Source organism: Meles meles, chromosome 1 (assembly GCF_922984935.1).
Source record: "Meles meles chromosome 1, mMelMel3.1 paternal haplotype, whole genome shotgun sequence".
Lineage (NCBI taxonomy): Eukaryota > Metazoa > Chordata > Mammalia > Carnivora > Mustelidae > Meles > Meles meles.
In genome coordinates, this window is record NC_060066.1 from 211203587 (window position 1) to 211219001 (window position 15415).

General features: G+C 40.6%; 1 protein-coding gene across 2 annotated transcripts in view; it reads left to right on the forward strand.

Moving 5' to 3' along the window:
- Positions 1–15415, forward strand: part of RERE (arginine-glutamic acid dipeptide repeats) — a 426362-nt gene that overhangs the window by 208714 nt on the left and 202233 nt on the right. Inside the window, exon 4 of one of the 2 annotated variants that reach the window (XM_046025753.1) lies at positions 1478–1603. The exons of the other annotated variant lie outside the window; for it this stretch is intronic. Coding sequence (XP_045881709.1) covers positions 1478–1603 — 126 coding nt within the window. The remainder of the gene's footprint in view (positions 1–1477; positions 1604–15415) is intronic. 2 annotated transcript variants of the gene reach the window in all.

Here is a 15415-nt window from a genome sequence, read left to right on the forward strand (position 1 = left end):
GGTTTAAAACTCGTGAATTTCAGTGAATAAGGATTTGCATGATCTGATTGATGAATGAATTCTAGTGCAAACAATTAACCAGCAATTCATTTTTATTGGATGATATGGTAAAAAGTATTGAGTATATTGTACATTCTGGTACGCAGTTGAACCTTTGATTTGTCTGCAGAGCTGGTATGGGGAGGAGGGGAGGAGCGGTGGGGAAGGCTATGTTGCAGACGATATTGGTGTCATCATGTGAGGCAGTGGGAGTCAGAGACTGACCGCACAGGAAGTGTCCTGTGTGGTGCCCAGCGTACTCTAGAGCGCGATCTGTACCAAAAGGAAAGAAAACCATCGTGATGAACACATTCCCAGTATTGGCTTATTTTCTTGTGATTCATGTTCTTGTTTGTTTTAAAGGAGACATAGAAAAATAGGTCATTAATGGAGGATATGAAAATCTTGGATCACAGGAGGTTGTTAGTGATTCTAAAGAACTGAATGTAATAAGGCTCCCTAAAGATGGTTTAATATTAACAAGTTTATCTGTCATTTTTAAACACCTTTAAGAGCAGAGATTCTTATATAAGTATCTGATTTTATGGAGTTTTTAGTTCATTTAAAACCACACAAAATTGGATTGGTTAGGTTTTTGGAAGTGTTATGTACTCTCTAGAATATTTGAAAGGGAACACACTCAAACTGTTATTTGAGGAACCTTTTTTTGATGCTCACAAGGACGGTGCTGACTTTCAGGAGTTGCTCTACAATTGGCTGCTGCTTTTAAATGTCTTCAAAGTTTAAAAGAAAAATAAACTAGACGTGTGATACATACCAGAACTGGTTTTGCCCTTAAAAGAAATAATGCCTTTCTTGAGCTTTACGTTTTGTTCAGGTGGGCGTTTGTGAGAAAATTAAAGCTCATTTGAATGGTGTCTTTTTTCCCTCTGATATTAAGCCTTTGTCTTTTACTTTTAGCTTTATAAAATTAAACCAGCACTTTGAGAAAACGTAAGGTCTTTCTTTGACCCGCTCATGTCTTGAATATTTCCTTACTAAGTGTCTGTTTTATGCCCCTAGCATCTGACATTGGAAACTCTTCTGAAAGCTCAGTTTGTCCACTTGTGGTTCATTTTATAGTTGTGTTTATCTGACACCGTTGCTTGTTTTTAATCTAGGCAAAGCATGCCATTGTCACTGTGCTTTGGCACTGTGTCGCATCTTAACTTGGTTATTTTGGGGGCACACACCATACTGCTTTTCAACAGGACCCAGATTCCATTGTGGAGCCAGAAGGGTCACAGGTTTATTCTGACTGAAACAAGGAAACAGCTCTGATCGACGCCGAAAGGCTAACTTCAGCAGTAGAATAAATTCTCTGAGAGGCCATCTGCTAAAGGCTGGTGCAGATTCCTGCTTGTGTGCTGCGTGCCCCTAGTAACCAGGGCCGGAGGGGACGTTGGGCATGCTAACTGAAAGCTCTTTTCTTTTTTAGGTCCACAACTCCCAGGCCTGCTGCAGATCTCCAACTCCTGCTTTGTGTGACCCCCCAGCATGCTCTCTGCCGGTGGCATCACAGCCACCACAACATCTTTCTGAAGCCGGGAGAGGGCCTGTAGGGGTAAGGAGAATCCCGTTTTTAAAAGCTATCAATATTTTATATCCCATAGGGTATAAAATAGGAATATTACCTCCCTCCCCAGAGCCCCTTTAAAAATGTGCTGTATTGTATGTGTTTTTAAAGGAGTAACAAGTACATGCACAGAGGAAGCAAAATACGGGACTTGCCTTACCCCTCTAGGACAGTTCCAGAAGTCAGCGGGGTTTGGTGGTGTGGGGTATTTGGGTGCCAGCAGAGAGCATGCTGGGCCGCTGCAAGGAGCAGGAGCTGGCAATCAGCAGCGAGTATGGATGTTGGCAACTGAAAGGGGAAAAAAGGGGGTAAGTTTGAGTCCAAATGTGGAACGCGCACTTCCCCAGCATCGTTGGGACTCAGGGCCCACTAATCTAAACTATTTTGGATGCTGTCCTCTCAGGTGGTATTTTGTAGAATATTGTTTAGGAGTAGTGAGGCTTTTCTGCAGTGCCAGATACAGAATTAAACACTTCCAAAGTCTTGAGTTAGGGCGTAGATCTGATACTCTCAGCTGTGCCCTGGTAATGTCTCTGGTACCTGGTGGTAATGACGTGTGTGAGACGCCGCAGGAGGAAGTGTCCGTGGTGCTCTGTCCCCAGAACACAGGGCCTGGCGTTAGTGATCGGTGGGTTATTTGTGTGGGATGTATCTCATCTTTTATGAAAGTTGTATATACACCTGTCTTCCTTTTTTTCCCTCTTTGTAAGGATTTAATGATAACATTTCCTGAAAGACAAGTGTTTATTGTTCTGATTGACTGCTGTTAATCATGAAAGAAGGGTGAGGACCTGCCTTTCTCTTTTGTATGGAACCTGACTGTGGGGTTCAGATCCATACTCGATTACAAAATAACACCAGTGAGTAGCCCTCGCGTATGCATGTGCCTAGTACAGGACACTGGTAATATATAAAGAGTTGTTCAATGGCAGTGCAGAGAAATAATATCTTAAACTAGGAGAAGAGAGTGCTGCTTATGGGCTCTTGCACTTGGGAAAGTTTTGGGAAGGTAGGCAGCTTTTGAGGAGCTGGGTTTGTTTTTGATACCTCAGTAACATGTGGACAGGCAGACTGGAGGAGCCTTCCAGGTGTACGAGTCAGCTTGTCGCTCTAAGCCTCGTAGGCAGTGGGCCTGATGAAGCTGGGAAGTGAGAGAAGATGACCGCAGGACGTCTGTGAAGAGCACAGGTTAGTGAGTTGTGGGAGCAAAGGTGGGATATGATGTGGGGCCAGATCATAGATCATTTGTAAAGGTGAGAACAGGGAAGATTTTATGTGATAGGCAGAAGAGAAGCCTTTGTAGGCTTTTTTATTCCAGGCAAGCTGATTTGCAAATGCCTGCTTACGAAGATGCATTGGGTAGCACGGCGGAGCCAGGGCAGACTGCGGAGCTCCAGCTAGGTGGTGAGGGCTGTCACCCATGCGTAAAGTGAGGAGGACCAGGGCAATGGAGATGTCCGATATTAGTGATCGTAAACAAAGCTAGGATAATCATCACAACAATAATTTCATGTTCAAAGAGTTTCTGGTGTAATTTATCAAGAATTAGACCAGAAAAAATGTTCACACTGTGGAATCCTTGGAATTCTTGATATAATAACCATTCACAATGGAAGATAAGACCCAATGTAGTGGATAAAAGTCTAATTTTAATCTCTGGAGAGATGCACTGACATAATAAGGGACAAATTAGCAGAGTCCCAGCTTGACCACCTGTTTAAAAATCTTCAGCCTTTACCAGTTGTCTTCTTGTTTCCATATGTATCTAAGAAATGATTTTATCTTTCAGGCTGATATTTTCTCACTTTTTTCTCCATTTAGTGTGGGTGTCATTGTTAGACTGTCATTTACCACAGTATTCACTAATCAGGATTTGTTGCATGGACTTAAAATTCTGCTCATAACAACAATGATTTTTAGAAAACTTTTTGTATTGGCGTTAGTGATGACCAGTATTTGTTTGTTTATATATTTATTTATAGCAGTAAAAAATATTGTGTTCAGTGGGGTAAGTAAATTCATGATTGGTGGCATATTTAGGTACCATCATATGTAGGTTTAAGAAGATTCTATAATAAGATAATAAATCTTTGAGTCAAGATGATGCTGCATAAACCAAACTGTATTGATTGTTCTTTAACAACGCTTCTTGCTGCCAAAGTCATTTGAGCTGGATCTGAATCAGATCCAGTTGGCAAAGCTACCCCCCATGTGTGGAGCTCTCATAAATTCTGCAGGCACACAGATCTAATACAGTGCAATGAGAGAGCTGCTGGGAGAAAAAAATTGATTACAGGGTTGCAGACAATATCATTAACAGTTCTTGCCATAATACACCAGATGTCTTCCCTAATAGACTATTTTTGTTAATTTAGTTTTTATAGGGTAGTGCTAACTGCATCATAATTTAACTTTCTTTGTATATTCAGGTATGTGATCTGTGTTTCTACACTGATGATGATATCAACTCAGATTTAATCTTATAAATTTTTAACTTACGTGTTCATATTTAAAGTATTTGTGCTGGAAAGGCAACCTTTTTACTTACGGATAATCTATTAGCTTGTGTCCCTCCCCCCCCCCCCCCCCAAAAAAAAGCAAAAAGTGCTGTGTTTGCTGGCAATTCAGGGGTAGTGAGGGAGGTGGGAAGGCAGAGAAAACATTTCCCAGAGCCTCTCTAGACTGGGCAAAGATGATCCCCTCCGGGCACCCACCCCCACCCCAGTAGTGGATGGTTTCAGTGGTAAGGACAGATTCTATCCAAAGTAGAAAAGTACAGTTATTTAGGAGACTTAAAAATGCTTATTTTCTTTGTCATGGATGCAGCTCTGCAGGCTGGAATTCTTGTTGGTGGCACCTAGCTCCTTCCTCACTAGGAGAGATGAAGGGTTTGACTAATTTGTTTAGTATTTTTTAAAAAGATTTTTATTTATTCATTTGACAGGCAGAGATCACAAGTAGGCAGAGAGAGAGGAGGAAGCAGGCTCCCTGTTGAGCAAGAGAGCCCAGTGTGGGGCTCCATCCCAGGACCCTAAGATCATGACCTGAGCCAAAGGCAGAGGTTTAACCCACTGAGCTACCCAGGCACCCCAATTTGTTTAGTATTTTTATTTTGTAGTTGTATGTTTTTTGCCTGTTTAAGATCTCTGTTGAGTGACTAACACAAATAAATAAAACAGGACTGTAATAGTGGAACAAACTTTTATTTCTGTCATTTTTTTTTGAACTACTGGTTTTGTTTTTGATGCATTCTTTAGAGTGCATGTTTCACTCGTGATGTGTTCTTTTATAACAGCGGACATGTTAATTAACGTTTTTAACACTAAGTTTTCTCATTTATAAAATGGGCACAGCACTACTGTCTACCCCAAGGGTTGTTGCAAAGCGTAATGAAATAATTCATTTAATTGCTTAGCATGGTATTAAGCATATAATAAGAATTCATTAAGTGTTATCTTTTGTCTTATAGTTTTTTGTTTTTTTTTTAAGATTTTATTTATTTGACAGAGAGAGATCACAAGTAGACAGAGAGGCAGGCAGAGAGAGAGAGAGAGAGGGAAGCAGGCTCCCTGCTGAGCAGAGAGCCCGATACGGGACTCGATCCCAGGACCCTGAGATCATGACCTGAGCCGAAGGCAGCGGCTCAACCCACTGAGCCACCCAGGCGCCCTTATAGTTTTTAATTGTACCAACTCCTGTTTTAAATGATTTATTAGTATTCTAGACATTCTTGATCTGAGGTCCATAGGGCCGGAGGACTCTGAGTTTAACAGGGTCTGTGAACTTCTTAAATTTCTTGCAGAGTCTTATATGTATGTGAATTTTTCTGGAGAAAGTATTTGTTTCAGCCATGTGTACTAATCAGTAGATTCCTAAAAATGTTGAAAAAAAATTCTAAATTAAGATTAGAAACTGTGGCTCTATAAAGTCTCTGCCGTGTGTCATTTAAAACCTCAAATCAACTAGCTGTTTGGTAAGGAAGTAAACTAACATTGAGCATTTACTTTGTGCCCAGGCACTGTGCTACTCTTTTCACATAGTTTAATTTGTGGTATTTATTTCATTTTGTAGATGAGAAAATCTGAGGTTTATAATTATATAAAATCTTGCTTTGAGTGAATGTCAGGACTGAGGTTTAACTCGGGACCTCACCTTGGCCCTTGTGTAGTCTCTGCTGCTCTCATGGCCAACTTCTGTGCTTCCTGGGTGGTCCCTGCGGCGAGGCCCACCTTTGCCTTCACTTTACTTGAAGACCTCCTGAGCTGGCCTGCTGCTCACTTGCTTGGTAGAGAAGACGGCTTCTGCCACTGAGAGTTGTCCCAGGCTGGCCCTCACCCTGACTGAATGGACAGTGGTGGTAACAGCAGGGGGTGAGAACCCTTAGTATCAGTTCATTTTGTTTTCGCATTAGCGCTTGTGGTCATCATCTTTTCAGTGTCCTTTTGTTTAAAAATGCATGTTTAACCAACAGCTGCTCTTTGAGTTTCCTTTTTATTTATCTTAATGACATCTACATACATTTGAAAAGTAATTCCTGTAGTCTGTTGTGTTTGTTAATCTGCGTGTATGTGTTTCAGGTAAAACTTCATACATGTAAGAAATTGGACTTTGCATTTCCCTTGGAGTAAATCCACTCCACGGAAGTGCCCAAGCCTGCTCCACTAACATGGAGCAGGGAGCGAGGGCCCAGTGGCTTTCCCCAGATCCCTGCTTTGGGAGGGGCTGCTTAGGCCAGAATCTGGGTCTCCTGTGTCTCTGGTCAGTGAGTGCTCTTTCCACTGCTCCTTGCTACCTTCCTCAACTCTTTTTTATTTTATTTATTTATTTATTTTATTTTTTAATTTTTTTAAAGATTTTATTTACTTTTTTGACAGACAGAGATCACAAGTAGGCAGAGAGGCAGGCAGAGAGAGAGAGGAAGGGAAGCAGGCTCTCCACTGAGCAGAGAGCCCGATGCGGGGCTCGATCCCAGGACGCTGGGATCGTGACCTGAGCCAAAGGCAGAGGCCCTAACCCACTGAGCCACCCAGGTGCCCCCCCTTCCTCAACTCTTAAAGGATGTCTTGTAGCCGGCCTATGCCATACATCATTTACTTCTTTAAAAGCTAACAGTGCTTTGCTTAATATCTACTTTAAACTTTTGTGACTATAGCTCATACCAATGTTAAGATAGTATTTCTTGCCTGTGGAAGGCACTTACCATTTTCAAGAATCATTTCTAACACTGGTATTTTTCATATTTGGGGCTTCAGTACTATCTAATAATTAAAAGGGAACATTTATTATAAAATGCCATTTTAAATGCTGATTATGTTTCTTTTGTAGTTCTTGTATAGAGAACTCTAATCTGGTTGCTTGTGTCGATAGGCAAGGGTTTCTGAGGATATCCTGCTTTTTCAGTATTTCCTTGGCCACCCCAGTTGACATTAAGAATGCCAAAAATAGGGGCGCCTGGGTGGCTCAGTGGGTTAAGCTGCTGCCTTCGGCTCAGGTCATGATCTCAGGGTCCTGGGATCGAGCCCCACATCGGGCTCTCTGCTCAGCGGGGAGCCTGCTTCCCTGCCTCTCTGCCTACTTGTGATCTCTGTCTGTCAAATAAATAAATAAAATCTTAAAAAAAAAAAAAAAGAATGCCAAAAATAGGGCACCTGCGTGGCTCAGTCCATTGATCGTCTGCCTTCGGCTCAGGTCGTGATCCCAGGATCCTGGGATTGAGTCCCACCTTGGGTTCCTTGCTCAGCGGGGAGCTGTTTCTCCCTCTCTCTCTGTCCCCAGCTTGTGCTCTCTCTCTCAAATAAATAAATAAAATCTTAAAAAGAAGAATACCAAAAATAACCATTGTCTTTTATATTTGATTGTAGTGAAAGGTGTTAAAACAACAGAGTTTTTAGAAAAATTGCTAATACAAATGCTGGGATTAATCCAACTACCTTAAATGAAAGCTGATTAATAGTTGTTGAATTTTAATGTAACACGCTTAAAAAAAAATCTCAAAATACCCAACTGACCAGTATTAGTAATAGCATTATGCCCTGCTTCCAGAGAAATTGCTTCACTTGGATCGGTTGTTTTCATATCCTGTTCTCCCATGAAGGCTAACTTCAGCTAATTTGTTCTTAAGGGCTGTCATGTTCATCTGCTCTATTTTTTTTTTTTTTTTAACAAAAGGGGCATCAAGCCACATTTAGAGAACATAGATTTGAATAACCTTATTGTTTTATAAAACTGCGTACTATTTAAGCAGTCTTTGTAATCGTAGGTCTACATGAGGGGTAGGGATTCCTTGTAGGTTTCACGGATCTGCTTTTCTTCCAGCGATGCTACTACATCACCCTTTACTACTTCCAGATACTGGTGATCTTTTAACCTTGCCTTCCTGGAGCTGTTTTATATTGTTGGAAAATATCTAAGCAAATACATGGGGTTCTCAGGCTTTACAAGTTCTCCAGAATTAATTTGACTAATATAAATTGCCAAAGAAGTATCAGCACATGGAAGTAGAACTTGCAGTTTTGTTAGCTTAACTTTTTTTAGTGTTACCCTCATTTCAGGACATCAGATAGTACTTTTGGTGACAGCGGCTCTGGTAAATATCAAGGCCTTCAACAGAGTACCAGATTTTTCTTAGAGACTGGAGTGAAGTTTTAGTAGTAACCTAAGGTTATTCAGTCTCTTTCAGGGTTTGTAGAAATTATTACACTAAATTATTTTGACTCCTGCCTAGAAGTGAGCATTTTCTGGTTTTGTCTTTGATTTCGTGTTATGTCATTAGATTGAATATCAGGTACTTGTTCGTTCGTTCGTTCTTTTTTTTTTTTTTTTAAATGAGCTTTAGTCTCTTTTTTTCTTCCTTTTTTAAGGTTTTATGTATTTGAGAGGGATAGAGAGCAAGAGAGTACAAGTGGTGGAGAGGGAGAAGCAGGGAACCTGAAGCAGGGCTCGATCCCAGGACCCTGGGGTCATGATCTGAGCCAAAGGCAGACGCTTAACCCACTGAGCCACCCAGGTGCCCAGTAGGCTTTAGTCTTTTTTTTTTTTTTTTTTAATTTATTTGACAGAGGTCTCAAGTAGGCAGAGAGGCAGGCAGAGAGAGGGGAGGAAGCAGGCTCCCTGCTGAGCAGACATCCCGATGTGGGGCTCGATCCCAGGACCCTGGGATCATGACCTGAGCCGAAGGCAGAGGATTTAACCCACTGGGCCACCCAGGCGCCCCTAGGCTTTAGTCTTAAGAATAGTTTTAGGTTCACCCCAAAATTGAGCAGAAAGTGGAGAGATTTCCCACATCTCCTACATCTCCATGTGTTTTCATGGCTCAAAGTTTATTTCTTTTTCATGCTGAAGAGTATTTCATTGTTTGAATGTACTACAGTTTATCCATTAGTCTACTGAAAGAGACCTCTTCATTCTTCTGAGTTTTAGCAATTATGAATAAAGCTGCTCTAACATTGATGTGCAGGTTTTTGTGTGGATATAAGTTTTTAATTCCTTTGGCTAAGTATCAAGGAGCGTGACTACTGGATTGTATCGTAAAAGTATGTTTAGTTTTTAAAGGAGCAACCAGACTGTTTGCCAGAGTAGCAGTATCATGTCGCGTTCCCAACAGTGGTCGAGAGTTCCTTTTGCTCCACATCCTTGCCAACATTTGGTGGTGGTAGTGTTCTGGATTGTGGCCATTCTGATAGGTCTGTAGTGGTATCTAATTGCTGTTTTGACTTGCATTTCTCTATGACATTGATGTGAAGTTTTCCTCCCCACACCCCAATTCTATCTGTATATCTTCTTTGGTGAGGTGTCTTTTAAGGTTTCTGGTTCAGTCATTAATCAGGTTATTTTCTTATTGTTGAGTGTTAAAGGTTCTTTGCATATTTTGGACAGCAGTCCTTTGTCAGATGTGTCTTTTGTAGGTTTTTTCTTGGCAGTATCTTTTGCAGAACAGTTTAAAATTTTAATGAAATCTAGTTTATCAGTTCTTTCTGTCGTGGATTATGTGCTTTGTGTTGAATTTAGAAAGTCTTGCCAAACTCAGGGTCATCTAGTTTTTTTCTTACATTATCTTCTAGAAGTTTTATAGTATTGCATTTTTACATTTCAGGTCTGTGATCCGATTCAAGTCGATTTTTGTGAAGGATGTAAAGACTGTGTCTGGATTTCTTTCTTGTTGCTTTTGCATGTAGGTGTCCAGACACCAGTCATTGAAAAACTATCTTTACTCCATAGTATCGCCTGTGCTCCTGTCAGAGGTCAGTTGACTGTATTTATCTGGGTCTGTTTTGGGGCTCTCTGTTCCTTTGTTCTGAATCTGAGAGTAAAGTGTACACGTCTTGACTTGTTACTCCTAAATAGTTAAGTGTGTGTTTTGTAAGAAAACGACATTTGTTTATATAGCCACCACAGAGTTACCAAAAGCAGGAAATGTCACAGTGTAACAGTACGAATCTAATCTGTAGACATCCACTATTTGCCAAGTGTCCCAGTAGTACCTTCCATGGCACTTTGTTTTTGGGCCAAGTATCCAGACCAGCATCACGCTGATGCCTAGTTACCATGTCTCTTAACTCTCCTTTAATCTGGAACAGTGTCTTAAGCCTTTTGGTCTTTTCATGAGATTGACATGTTTTTAGAGTACAATCTGGGTTTTTTTGTTGTTTGCTGTTTCTTGCATATTAGATTTAGGTTATGCCAGACTGTGTCGGTATCTTGTGTCTTGTGTCTTGAGGTCTCCATGTTAGAGAGAATATGATATCATTTTGTCACATTATTAGTGTTGTTAACTTTGATTATTTGGGTAAGTTACTAACTTTTCCTTCATAATTAATAAGTAATTTGTAGAGAGAAACTTTGAGGCCATATAAGTATCCTGTTCTTCATCAAAATTTGACCCACTAATATTAGCCCTCCATGATTATTTTTGCTGAGTCACTGTGGTGATTGTGGAATGGCACTGATTTTTTGTTTGTTTTGTTTTGTGTTTTTTTAACTCAGGCTAAATTGCTCTGCCTTTGAAAAATAGGTCAGAATTTCGCTACCATTAATTCAAGTGTGGTATTTTTGAGTACAGTGAAAGGAAGAAACAGAGAGAAAGGGGTGAGGGGATGGAAAAGCCTGTTTGAGGCTTTAGGGTATTTTTCATTTTTAGCAACAGAGACTATATACATTTTCAGTTTTTTTGTGTTTTGTGTTTTGTGTTTTTTTTTTTTTTTTAAGTAGAAAGAGGGAAAAACCTGTGATGCTGTTTTTTTCCCTCTTTACACTCTAGTGGTGAGAAAAGCTGCCTGGAAGTAATAGATCATGGATGTGGTTAAAAAAATACACAATTTTAACTGTTGAAATTGTGGTCTTGATTTGATTCATGTTGGCAACATTTACTAGTGATCAAGTTACTTAATCTCTCTGCCCTTCAGTTTCCTCACTATAAGACCAGAATATTATATCAGTAGTTCTGGAGCAAGGCCCGGGAATCCATAGTTTTTCCAAGCACTCCCCAGGAGATGCTGATGGGCAGCCAGCTTTAGGAACTGCAAGTCTGCCTTCTGCCTCAGTGACTGTTGTAAATGCAGATTTGATCATGTCCTTTGCAGGAGATAGACCAGTCCCAGAACTTCTTATGTTTCTCAAACCTGAGCATCTTACACATTTGAAAAATTATTTTTGTGGTTCTCCCTTATCACTTAATGGCTTGCCTTCTCCAGCATACAAATTAGGTATAATCTGCATATCCCTACTACAGCTTTAAGAGATGGTTTATAAATTAATTCAAACAAAACTAAAAAAAAAAAAAAAAAAGAAATTCTAACCATCAACATTAATTTAATAGAATGGGTGATTTGTGTTGTGCTGAAATGAGGGGCCACTTGCTACTGATTGCCTGTGGCCCGGATTCGTAGGGGCAGGGGTATGGTGTATAGCATGTTTAGAAAGAGTAGCAGGTTCCTCAGGATGAGTGCTCTTCCTTTGCTTTCATTTTTGTTGTAATAATTGAGAAGCCTCCCTAAGTGTTAAGTGTAGCTTGCCATGATGTGACTTTGCTCTTAGTGGCATTAATGTGTGGCACGTTCGGTTTATCTGATTTACTTACTTTGTGATACCCATGGTAATACTACTTAGTAATTTGATTGTATGTAAACTTACTCAGAACTAAATCATGTATCTCTAAACTCTGTTAATTGAAATTATAAAATAGACAGCCAAGAAAATGAATACATTAAAAAAATTTAGGGTATACATTGAAATGAAAAGAAAAATGAGCCCTCTCCTTCTCCCACTTCGCCATCTCTTGCTGCTCTCCAAGAAATGTCCTATGTCCCTGACATTGTGCCCTGGCTACTTCATATGTATATACAGTTGAGCTAAATTGTGTGGAGCGTGGGGTTTAGGGGCACTAACCTCCTCCTCCCGCCTCTCCGTCTGCCAGAGTAGAAAATCCCTGTATAACTTTTGGCTCCCCCAAAACTTTTAGCAGCCTAACTGATGACATGAATAGTTGTTTACTATATCTTTTGTATGTTAAACGAATTATGAACTGTATTTTTTTTTTAAAGATTTTATTTATTTATTTGACAGAGATTACAAGTAGGCAGAGAGGCAGGCAGAGAGAGAGGAGGAAGCAGGCTCCCTGCGGAGCAGAGAGCCTGATGTGGGGCTCTATCCCAGGACTTTGGATCATGACCTGAGCCGAAGGCAGAGGCTGAACGCACTGAGCAACCCAGGAGCCCCTATGAACTGTATTCTTATAGTAAAGTAAGCTAGAAACAAAGAAGATATTATTAAGAAAATCACAAGGAAGAGAGAATACCTTTGTATTACTATACTGTGCCAGATCTACATATAAGAGGGCCTACACACTGTAAACCTGTGTCGTTCAAGGGTCCACTGCAGTCTGTCCTTCTGGCCAGAGTAAATGAACTGACTGTGCTTCTTTAGCTGCTTGTCTGCAGTGCGTAGAACAGTTCCTGACTCTGAGAAGTTGCTCCTTATTGAACTGGTAGTTTTCTTCGTTTAGAAGTCAGGAAAAAATATATAGATTATGAAAGAATAAGGTGAAAAAGGATTGTTTTTTAAAGGAATACGTTAAATGTGACAAATGAGACCGTCAGTGCAGAGTATACCATTTAACATTTAACATTTAACATAAATGTATAACATTTATACAGTCAAGAGGGGAGATCAGCCAGTACCAGCCAGAAAAACCTAGCGTACGCGTGTCTTAGGTTTTTCGGAGGGAAGTGACAGGTGTTTTTCCACCCTGTTTTCTACCTCGCACTGAAAAGGGAGAGGTGTGGGACCCAGAGGATATTTCTGATGATGGTTTCAGTGATTAGATATCAGTATATGGCTCAGGAAAAAGTTTTTTATTTTAAATATTTGTTTCCATACCTGTTGGAATTCTCAGGGGCTTGCGGCACTCATACAGCATATACCTTGTACACATGGACATACCCTTTTCCAGCCAACGTAGTACGAAGCTGGTGTATGATGTTTTCGATTTCATGTATTTGCTGTTTTGGTCTCTAGTGCTGGTTTTCTTTGTCCTTTGAATCTCTCTTAGAGGGGAGCTCACTGTACTCTTAAAACAGAAAAGTGGGGGATGTGCTGTAGGTTATGAGGCTGCTGCCCTTGGCTGCAGCTTCTTGACAAGTGACGGTTCTCCTTGATGCCTGAATCAAATGGAGAATGCTGCTGCACTGCCCCAGGGCCTTGTAACAGTTAACAGTTTGGATGGAGAAGCAGAAGGAACTAAAAGGCAGATGTGCAATGCCTTTGTAGGTGTGTGTGTGTGGTAACCTTGAACCAGAGACCCTTGGGATTAATTAGTAAGGTGCCTTGAGCCAAAGGATTGTGGAGGGATGTTTGGGAATTGCATCCAAAGGCAAATTAGCAGCAGAAGTGGCTGACCCCAGCTCCTTACTCCCACACATGGGAGGGTGGAGCTAATTGTCTACAATAACAGAAAGGAAATTGAATGACATTCGTGGAGTTTTAGGGTAGTGTAACTAAAGAGCAGAACATTCTGTCAGGGATGAGGGCGGTTTGATTTGTACTTGAATCAGAGACCATTGCCTTGATTTCAGTCTAAATTTTTTTTAAATGTATTTCTAGTGTATAAAGATTCAGAAATAGTCTTAAATTAATATTACTGCTAAATTTACTATTTGGTTAAAAAACTTTTTTTGGAAGTTCGGGGACTTTCTAACCTTCCCTGTTAGAATGGGGAATTGGTGGTTGATACCTATACAGCTTTGCTTTGTTAGTAGTGCCTGCTTGGATATATTAAAAATGTCCGCAGATGTCCAGAGATTGGCACACTCCCCACAGTGATTGAATGTCAATCTGCTCTTAAGAAATGGAGCAGATTTGTTAACAAACAAGATGGGAATGCACAAAGATATCTGATGCATTGTTACACTTATTTAAAAGAAAGGCAGCTGGCGAATGATAATTGACAGATATGTTTAATCTGTAGAACTTGAAACGCTGCTATGGTTACTGTTGGTTAAGTAGGGAAGACACGTCCATGAAACCAGGGCTTCTCCAGAAATGGATGAAGAACGACAAAGAATCCAAGGTGACAGTTAAAGGATTGCATGGCAGGAAAGGCACTGTGATTAAATCCCCTGATGTTGTCACTGAGCTGTAAGGCTGAAGATAACGCGCTCTCCTCAGCTGAAAACAAGAATCGATACTCACTCCTTGATGGGCTACATTATTAAAAAGAGCCCTTCTTACGGTGTTTCATTATCTTGGATTTGCCTCAGCTGGTGATTTGTCGGCAGCATAGGGAGATTTGCTAGGCATTTTGTGTTAAAATTATTCAGTCTGCCGGTGGAGCCTTAGGATAATTCCTTCCATTTAGCGGTGCTCTTGAATAGATGTGGGATTTACTTTTGCCCAAGTGGCTTTGTAGCTTTTGGAGTTACTAAACAGAGTGTTGGGCTTTCTTTCTTTATTTTTAAACCTTGTTTTCTTGTTTGTTTGTTTTCTTTTTTGTAGCTGGGGGTGGGTGGTTAACAGATTATTTTAGTGATGCCCTTAGCAAACATCAGCAGCATTTGGCTCTTTACGTCAGCCTGACGTGTTGGTTAATACATGCTGAGTTTTATAGTCTTCCCTTAGGAAGAAAATTCTGTAAGAAGTTGACTTCATTTTTATTCATTTTGTGTGTGTGTGTGTGTGAGAGAGAGAGAGAGAGAGAGAGAGAGACCTATAGTGGTTTTAATTTAATTTGTTGGCTGATGTGATTTCAGCCAACGAGTTGAAAAGCAAAGTAACCTCATCTCATGCGCTTTAGGAAGAGAAAAAAAAAAACTGGCAATGTGATCCCAGTATAATAAAAAGGCTAAGGAATGTAGAGGAGGAAGAGCCTTTGCGGTCGGTGCTTTGCCATTCTCCACCGGCCTGGGAAGAGTCATCCAGGAGGCACTGCCATGTGGAAGCATAATTTGACTTGTCCATTGGACCGGCACAGTTGGAATCTTCTGAAGTTTGAAGCCTTCTGCCCTTTTACGGTCTGTCTGAGGAGAGAGAAGACTCTGCGTCAGTGTTTCCAAATTGGTGGTGTGAGATATTTATATAGTCTGTGGTGGAGACAGTACTGATTCTAAAAGATTTTATTTTTTATTTCATTATTTTTTTAGAGGGGGGAGGGGCAGAGGGAGAAGGAAAGAGAGAATCTTAAGCAGACTTCATGTCCAGTGCAGGGCTTGACATGGGGCTCGATCCTATGACCCTGAGATCATGACCTGAGGCAAAAATCAAGAGTCAGACGTTTAGCCGACTGAGTCATGCAGGCACCCCTCTAAAAGA